The sequence below is a fragment of the Trachypithecus francoisi genome, unplaced genomic scaffold (assembly GCF_009764315.1).
Source record: "Trachypithecus francoisi isolate TF-2019V2 unplaced genomic scaffold, Tfra_2.0 Lachesis_group12, whole genome shotgun sequence".
Taxonomy (NCBI): Eukaryota; Metazoa; Chordata; class Mammalia; order Primates; family Cercopithecidae; genus Trachypithecus; species Trachypithecus francoisi.
Window position 1 is genome coordinate 8,137,990 of NW_022681457.1, and position 9,182 is coordinate 8,147,171.

General features: G+C 46.2%; 3 protein-coding genes and 1 pseudogene across 13 annotated transcripts in view; 2 read left to right on the forward strand and 2 right to left on the reverse strand.

Annotated features, from left to right (window-relative positions):
* LOC117093606 (zinc finger protein 665-like) overlaps positions 1 to 855 on the reverse strand; it is a 28,394-nt gene extending 27,539 nt beyond the window's left edge. For all 11 annotated transcript variants that reach the window (XM_033228951.1, XM_033228950.1, XM_033228941.1 and 8 more), the window contains exon 1: positions 656 to 855. Coding sequence is in view for 1 of the 11 variants with exons in the window: in XM_033228941.1 (XP_033084832.1) it covers positions 656 to 682 (27 nt within the window). In the remaining 10 variants the exon portion in view is untranslated. The remainder of the gene's footprint in view (positions 1 to 655) is intronic.
* LOC117093626 (zinc finger protein 888-like) overlaps positions 1 to 9,182 on the forward strand; it is a 385,964-nt gene that overhangs the window by 106,544 nt on the left and 270,238 nt on the right. The gene's annotated exons all lie outside the window — the stretch shown is intronic.
* LOC117093646 (60S ribosomal protein L22-like) lies at positions 5,950 to 6,822 on the reverse strand. The gene has a single exon (XM_033229075.1). It carries the CDS (start codon positions 6,797 to 6,799, stop codon positions 6,413 to 6,415), a length of 387 nt encoding a protein of 128 aa, XP_033084966.1. The 5' UTR covers positions 6,800 to 6,822; the 3' UTR covers positions 5,950 to 6,412.
* LOC117091349 lies at positions 6,798 to 8,647 on the forward strand (annotated as a pseudogene).

The following is a 9,182-nucleotide window of genomic DNA, read 5'->3' on the forward strand; positions in this document are numbered from 1 at the left end:
GAAAGACAGAGATGGCACCTTAGGACAGGGGTGGGGTCTGCAGAATCCCAGAACCAAGGTAAGGAACCGGCCCCTCCGGACTGAGGCTGCAGCGCTGCGCACCAAGGGCCGACAAGGGCGAGTCTTGGAGAACCGGATAGACCTGAACCCACCTTGCAGGTGAAGGCTCTAAAAAGTGCCCCAGGCCGGGCGCGGTGGCTCACGCCTATAATCCCAGCACTTTGGGAGGCCGCGGCGGGCGGATCACGAGGTCAGGAGATCAAGACCATCCTGCCTAACACAGTGAAATCCCCTCTCTACTAAAAAAAAATACAAAAAAATCAGCTGGGCGTGATGGCGGGCGCCTGTAGTCCCAGCTACTTGGGAGGGTGAGGTAGGAGAATGGCGTGAATCCCGGAGGCGGAGCTTGCAGTGAGCCGAGATCTCGCCACTGCGCTCCAGTCTGGGCGACACAGCGAGACTCCGTCTCAGAAAAAAATAAAAAAATAAAAAAGTGCGAAGAAAAATCGGTAAAGGATTTTAGGCAGCAAAAGACGCGAAAGGCCACGTTTACCTAGCGCAAGGCAGAAAGACCAGATTCAGGAAGTAGCCTTAGAGTGACTTTAACCCAAAGGGAAAGCGATCCCCGCACTCTTGCAGCAACGTCAGAATTTACCTGGGGTGGAGGGCGCGGTGCGGGCATTTTAAGATCTGTAGGGATCCTCTCCAGACCCGGCGGATGGAAGAAGGGCGACTGCGAAACGCAGATTTAATCTGGAGAGAGCGAAACTCACGCTCTGCGGCGCAGCCTTCACTCCCGGCGATCCGCTTCCGGATTTGCAGAAAACCGCGCATAGCTGGGACTGGGCGGCTTGGGGGCGGGGCCTGGCCAGGGAGTGTCGGGTAGGGGGCGGGGCCGGAGAGGACTGAGGGGTCCTAGGGGCGGGGCCTAGGAGGGGCGCGACCGGCACAGGGAGGGGGCCGGGGAGAAAACGCGCAGGGTAGGGCGGGACCTGGACAGGCAGGGGGCGGGGCCGGGAAGGACCAAAGGAGGGCGGGTGGGAGCCTGCGTTCCCAGAGCGTCCCTGTTTTCTGGGTTTGGGAACACTTAAGTCTATTTCGTGTCCTGCGGAGCAGTTTTGCTTTCTGCTTATTTTAAGTTAATGTTTCCATTTTAAGGTAAACCGTTAGAATTATGTGGGCCATCGCTATTGGAAACTAAGATGTTTTCCTAAATTGCAAACTTAAATTGCTCAACTATTTTTAAAAAGTTACTGCTTTGGCCGGGCGCGGTGGCTCAAGCCTGTAATCCCAGCACTTTGGGAGGCCGAGACGGGCGGATCACGAGGTCAGGAGATCGAGACCCTCCTGGCTAACACGGTGAAACTCCGTCTCTACTAAAAAATACAAAAAACTAGCCGGGCGAGGTGGCGGGCGCCTGTAGCCCCAGCTACTCGGGAGGCTGAGGCAGGAGAATGGCTTAAACCCGGGAGGCGGAGCTTGCAGTGAGCTGAGATCCGGCCACTGCACTCCAGCCTGGGTGACAGAGCGAGACTCCGTCTCAAAAAAAAAAAAGAAAAAAAAAAAAGTTACTGCTTTTTCTAAAGCAAGAGTTAATGCCACCGGTATTAGCCCTCCTCGCTCCACACCCCAGGTATTTACCATATGAAAATTTCTGCAACTGTGCACAGGGCTGACTCTCTCCCTCCATGGTGAATGGGTGTAGAATATGGAGGGGATTGTGTTAAGTTCTGTTGCGAGGTGACTTGAAATTACTTACACATTCTGCCCAGGCAGAGTTTTGCATTTCACATTCTAGTTTGCATACCCTTCACAGACATTTTCCGGGCTTTTTAGTTAAGCATAAATTAATTCAAATTGCAGAAACTTTCGGGGATTCAATCTACCCCAGACCGACACCCCCGGAGATGCCAGACACAGAGATGCCAGAGACTGAAGAGTTGCTTCAGTCTCACTAGTAGCTCTTCTGTCCTACCTGCTGGCAGAAATAACCATTTCAACATAAACCATTTCACCTTCTGTCCCATTCGCTGGCAAAAATACCTTTTAACGTATTTTAACGTATTAACATATTAACCATTTCAACTTTCCTTTGCCCAAGATTCCTGTTCCCATGGTCAGGTTGGGATCTACCCTCAGTAGTTATCTACGGTGGCCCAGGGGATTGTAATCTGTGTGCAGCATTGAGCACCAAGGCTCTGTGTTCTGCGTTTCTGATTACATTTTTCAGCTCTAAAATTTCTCTGTTTCTCCTTTATAGCTTTTGTCTCTTTATTGTGGTCTCATTTTGCTCATATCTTGTTTTCCTGATTTCCTGTGGTTGTCTATGTGTGCTCTCTTAATTCGTTGACCATCTTGTGACTCTTATTTTCAACTCTTTGTCTGATAATTCACACATCTTCATCTCTTTAGTGTCAGTTTGTGGTGGTTTCATTTGTTCCTTTGTGTGGATCATGTTTCCTTATCTTCTTGAATGTCTTGTTATCTTGCCACCTCAGCATTTCACTAATCAGCCACTGCTACTTTTTTATTTCTCGTTTCCTTCAGGGAAGACATTCTCTATTCAACCTGACTAGAGATGCTGGAGACCTCTGAAGCCTTTTCTGGGAATGTGAGGTCTCTGGGCTTTTGCTTATAGTTACCTGAGAAGATTTGCCAGTTTTTCTTCAGGAAAGCTCCTGTTGACAGTCTGTAATTCTGCAGTCCCTGTGTTTTCATGGTAAGCTGTGGTCTGGTTCTCCACCTAGTGTCTGCTTGCGTTACTGCAGACTCTGGTTTATGTTGATTGCCTTTGTTCTCAGTGATTTCCCTGATCTGGCATCCTTTCACTTTCAGTGTTTAAGTTCAACCAAGAGAGAAACTTGTCCCTCAGGCAGTGCCCTGAAAAGTCAGGATATTAGATGGACTTTTCCATACTTTCCCTATCTTTTGAGAAATCAAGAGTCGGTGGTTCAATCACAGTGATACCCCGTGATGCCAGGGTAGGACCTCTATTAGTAAGTGTCTCCAATTTTCCTCCTGGGCATTTATTAAGAGTTCCAGGCTGGGCTCAGTGGCTCACGCTCAGCACTTTGGGAGGGTGAGGTGGGCGGATCACTTCAAGTCAGGCGTTCGAGACCAGCACAGCCAACATGGTGAAACTCTGTCTCTACTAAAAATACAAAAAATTAGCTGGGTGTGACGGCGTGCACCTGTAATCCCAGCTACTCAGGAGGCTGAGAGGCAGGAGAATCGCTTGAACCCAGGAGGTGGAGGTTGCAGTGAGTCGAGATCTTGCCACTGCACTCCAGCCTGGGCGACAGAGTGAGACTCGGTCTCAAAAAAAAAAAAGTCGGCCGGGCGCGGTGGCTCAAGCCTGTAATCCCAGCACTTTGGGAGGCCGAGACGGGCGGATCACGAGGTCAGGAGATCGAGACCATCCTGGCTAAGACGGTGAAACCCCATCTCTACTAAAAAATACAGAAAACTAGCCGGGTGAGGTGGCGGGCGCCTGTAGTCCCAGCTACTCGGGAGGCTGAGGCAGGAGAATGGCGTAAACCCGGGAGGCGGAGCTTGCAGTGAGCTGAGATCCGGCCACTGCACTCCAGCCTGGGCGACAGAGCGAAACTCCGTCTCAAAAAAAAAAAAAAAAAGAGTCCAACCACTTACATGGTGTCTAGATTTCTTACAAAGGCAGTTGGTAAATGTGTTGTTACTAGATGTGTGTCTTTGTGATGGGGATAGTGTTTAGGACTTCCTATTCCTCTGTCTGAGGAATCACTAATTCAGCAGTTTTGTAATTTATTTACATAGGTCTGGAAGTGTATTTTAATTAGGTGCCATAGCATATTTTCTACTGGAAATATAGGATGTGGTGTGTGTGTGTGTGTCTGTGTGTGTGTGTGTGTGTTTAATGAGAGCTACTTTGAAAAGAAGATTGTTTTCATTATACTGTTACTAGTTCTTTTTTCTTTTTTTATTTTTTTTGACGGAGTCTCGCTCTGTCACCCAGGCTAGAGTGCAGTGGCCAGATCTCAGCTCACTGCAACCTCCGCTTTCTGGGTTCAAGTGATTCTCCTGCGTCAGCCTCCCGAGTAGCTGGGATTACAGGTGCATGCCACCACGCCCAGCTAATTTTCGTATTTTTAGTAGAGACGGGGTTTCGCCATGTTGGCCAGGCTGGTCTTGATGTCTTGACCTTGTGATACACCTACTTGGGACTCCTAAAGTTCTGAGATTACAGGTGTGAGCCACCGCGCCCAGTCCTATTGTTACTAGTTTTTTACGTAAACGACATTGTTTTTCTATGTTATGGTCATGTTTTCTGTTAGTTTTAACAAATAGATCTCTTTATTCCCTTTCCCGCTCCTTTATTTTTCACCCTTTTCCTTTTTACTTGTCCCTGCTCAGCCATTCTGGACAGTGGTGTTTCCTGGAGCCCTGGCCAGCCCCCATTTCACCATCTTAATTAAAGGAAATGTATCCCATGTTTACTGGTGATCATGATATCTGGTATAATTTTGTTGCTTTCATGTTTGATTGTGATAATGTTTTTTTTTCCAAATTTCCTTTTTGGACTGATTTTTAATGACCCAATAATTTTTTGAGGTAAGTACTGCTGCTAAACATATTTTTCTTCTAAATCAGTTAAATTAATATGTAATACTAAAAAACTGTCTAATTGTTTGTTATGGTTTTATTAGTGGAATAAACTAATAAACTCCATTGGGCTTTTGTTAATGCCTAAATATCTGAATTTCATTGCATAAACTTGTATTTTTTTTTTAGATATGTGTATTTCATAGATATTGGAGTTCAATTTTTGTGTGTGTGTGTTTTTTTTTTTTTTTTTTTGAGACGGAGTCTTGCTCTGTCACCCAGGCTGGAGTGCAGTGGCGTGATCTCGGCTCACTGCAAGCTCTGCCTCCTGGGTTCACGCCATTCTCCTGCCTCAGCCTCCCAAGTAGCTGGGACTACAGGCACCTGCCACCACGCCCGGCTAATTTTTTTTTTTTTTTTTTTGTAGTAGAGATGGGGTTTTACCATGTTAGCCAGGATGGTCTCCATCTCCTGACCTTGTGATCTGCCCATCTCGGCCTCCCAAAGTGCTGAGACTACAGGCGTGAGCCACCGCGCCTGGCCTGAGTTCAGGTTTCTATATGATACTTTTATGTTATACCATTTTTTAATAGTTTTAATTTTTTTGGCCGGGCGCGGTGGCTCAAGCCTGTAATCCCAGCACTTTGGGAGGCCGAGACGGGCGGATCACGAGGTCAGGAGATCGAGACCATCCTGGCTAATACGGTGAAACCCCGTCTCTACTAAAAATACAAAAAACTAGCCGGGCGACGAGGCGGGCGCCTGTAGTCCCAGCTACTCGGAGGCTGAGACAGGAGAATGGCGTGAACCCGGGAGGCGGAGCTGCAGTGAGCTGAGAGCCGGCCACTGCACTCCAGCCTGGGTGGCAGAGCAAGACTCCGTCTCAAAAAAAAAAAAAAAAAAAAAAAAAATAGTTTTAATTTTTTTATTTTTGAGACAGGCTGGAATATGATGTCTATCATAGCTCACAGCAGCCTCAAAGTTCTGGGTTCAAGAGCTCCTCCCCCTCAGCCTCCTGAGTATCTGGGACTACAGGCATGTACCACCATCCCCAGCTCATTTTAAAATTTGTTTTGTAGAGATGATGTCTTGCTTTGTTGCCCAGGCTGGTCTTGAACTCCTGAGCTCAAGTGATCTGCCCGCCTCAGCCTCCCAAAGTGCTGGGATTACAACCATGAGCCACAACAGCTTGTTGTACAATTTTTAGTAGTCGGATATACAATAGTGTTTATAAACTACATTAAGTGCAATTTGTACATTTCCAGTGTCCCAAACTTGCTGCAATGCTCATGAGAAAAAGTGGTGATTTTAAAAATCATTGAAAAAAGTGAGTCCTTGAGACACAACTCTTCTTATTTATTTATTTATTTATTTTTTGGCCCAGAAACCCGCATTTTATTGACACTGTCATTTTCCCACAGAGAATCTTAGAAAGATGTCACGTTTTCTTTTAATGAACGAGAGGAGCCCACTTGTATCCCTGAATCATTGTTTGAGAAAAGCAACAGATGCAACTGACAGTCACACTTTTTAAAATCAAACAGTCACTACCTTCAGCCCACACCTCCACACCGGCATCTGCCTCCCCAACGGCTGTCAGTTCCGTAAAGTCACCCTCTCCTTCTACTCTGGTATTACCGCGAGAATTGAAATTTTTAAGCAGAAAAAAAGAAGTCAAGTTACAAGTAAGTGAGCGGCGAACCAAGAGAAGCCCTTTGACTATGATTTCCAATTTTCTGTTCAATCCACACTGCAGAGATACAAGGATAAACCACCATTTTGGTTCCCAAGTTTTATTCAAGAACTCACACAAAATATTCCGGATAAATGAAATTTAATCCTCATCTTCCTCCTCTTCTTCATCCTGGTTAATCTGGAAGTAACATAATTCGTAACTCTCTTTGCTGTTAGCAACTACGCACAACCAGTCACGTAGATTATTCTTCTTCAAATATTTTTTGGTGAGATATTTCAAATACCTTTTGGAGAAAGACACCTCAGATGTCATGGTGATCTTGCTCTTGCTCCTTTCGATGGTCACCACCCCTCCACCAAGGTTCCCAGCTTTTCCGTTCACTTTGATCCTTTCTTGCAAAAACTGCTCAAAATTGGCAGCATCCATAATTCCATCTTCTACAGGGTGGGTGCAATCAAGAGTGAACTTCAGAACCTGCTTCTTTTTTTTGCCCCCCTTCGCCACAAGTTTTTTCACTGGAGCCATGGCCTCAGCGGAGTTAGAAAGCAACTCTTCTTATTTAACTGTGTGTACATGTGATGTGTGTGCATTAGTGTGTGGAGGCAGAAGCCCATGGTTTTTATCAAGGACACATCATCATGTGAAATAAGTTTTGTATTTTTTTAACAATTGAAATTATATCTTAAATGTTTTCCATGGCCTTAAATTTGTTCTCTGCTATCACATGACTGGCTTAATCGTAAGAGTAGTAAAGTATTATGGATGTAGATGTGTGTGTGTATGTAATGACCTTTTATGCAGCTTCATGTTGGTACCCTTGAACTATTTCAACTTTTCTCACTTAGGTAACCTACTGTCAATTTACTTGTGAAGCTGGATGCAGTGGTTCATGCCTGTAATCCCAGCCACATGGGAGACCAATGCAGCAGGGTTGCGTGAGGCCAGGAGTTTAAAACCAACCTGGGCAGTATAGCAAGCCCTTGTCTCTAAACAAATTTTTTTGTGAGACGTTCTTTGCCGAGAGTCGCCGGGGTTTCCTGCTTCAACAGTGCTTGGACGGAACCCGGCGCTCATCCCCCACCCTGGCCGGCCGCCCATAGCCAGCCCTCGGTCACCTCTTCACCGCATCCTCGGATCGCCCCAACCAGGACTCAGAGGGCGCCATCAACCGCCAGATCAACCTGGAGCTCTATGCTTCCTATGTTTACCTGTCCATTTCTTACTACTTTGACCGCAGTGATGTGGTTTTGAAGAACTTTGCCAAATACTTTCTTCACCAATCTCATGAGGAGAGGGAACATGACGAGAAACTGATGAAGCTGCAGAACCAAAGAGGTGGCCGAATCTTCCTTCAGGATATCAAGAAACCAGACTATGATGGGCTGAATGGGATGGAGTGTGCATTGCATTTGGAAAAAAAATGTGCATCAGTCACTACTGGAACTGCACAAACTGGCCACTGACAAAAATGAACCCCATTTGTGTGACTTGATTGAGACACATTTGTGGGGAAAAGAGAGGTCAGCCTGTTACTGTGTCTATATAGAAAGAAGTAGATTTAAGAGACTCCATTTGGTTCTGTATTTGAGATGCTGTTAATCTGTGACCCTACCCCCAACCTTGTCCTTGCAAGAGACATATGCTGTGGTGACTTAAGGTTTAAAAGATTTTGGGCTGTGCAGAATGTGCTTTGTTAAACAAGTGCCTAAAGGCTGCTTGTGGTTAAAAGGTCATCACCATTCTCTTAATCTCAAGTAAGAGAAAAACATTTGTCTCCTGCCTGTCCCTGGGCAATGGAACATCTCGGTGTAAAACCCATTGTGTGCTTTGTTTACTGAGCAAAGAGAAAACCGTCTTTAGGAATAAGGTGGGATTTGCTGGAGCAATGATGCTAAAAGGTTTATGAAGAGTTTGCATATGCATCTCAAGGCACAGCATTTTCCTTGAACTTATTCAGGTCACAAAGATCTTTATCTATATGTCTTACTGCTGATTTACTCCCTTATCTTTTTATGGTAAAGATAATTATCAATAAATACTAAGGGAACTCAGAGACCGGGGTCGGTGTGGGTCCTCTGTAAGCTGAGCGCCGGTCCCCTGGGCCCCACTTTTCTTTCTCTATACTTTGTCTCTGTGTCTTATTTCTTTTCTCAAGTCTCTCGTTCCACCTAACGAGAAACACCCACAGGTGTGGAGGGGCAGGCCACCCCTTCACACATTACCTGAATGAGCAGGTGAAAGCTGTCAAAGAATTGGGTGACCACGTGACCAACTTGCGCAAGATGGGAGCACCCGAATCTGGTTTGGCAGAATATCTCTTTGACAAGCACACCCTGGGAGACAGTGATAATGAAAGCTAAGCCTCGGCCGGGCGCGGTGGCTCAAGCCTGTAATCCCAGCACTTTGGGAGGCCGAGACGGGCGGATCACGAGGTCAGGAGATCGAGACCATCCAGGCTAACACGGTGAAACCCCGTCTCTACTAAAAATACAAAAAAAAAACTAGCCGAGCGAGGTGGCGGGCGCCTGTAGTCCCAGCTACTCTGGAGGCTGAGGCAGGAGAATGGCGTAAACCCGGGAGGCGGAACTTGCAGTGAGCTGAGATCCGGCCACTGCACTCCAGCCCGGGCGACAGAGCAAGACTCCATCTCAAAAAAAAAAAAAAAAAAAAAAGAAAGCTAAGCCTCAGGCTAATTTCTCCATAGACAGGGGGTGACTTCCCTGGTCACCAAGGCAGTGCATGCGTGTTGGGGTTTCCTTTACCTTTTCTATAAGTTGTACCAAAACATCCACTCAAGTTATTTGATTTGTACCATTCCTTCAAATAATGATATTTGGTATCCGCCCCCCCAAAAAATAAAAAAATTGAAAAAATTTGTTTGTTTGTTTGAGGTGGAGTTTCTCTCTTG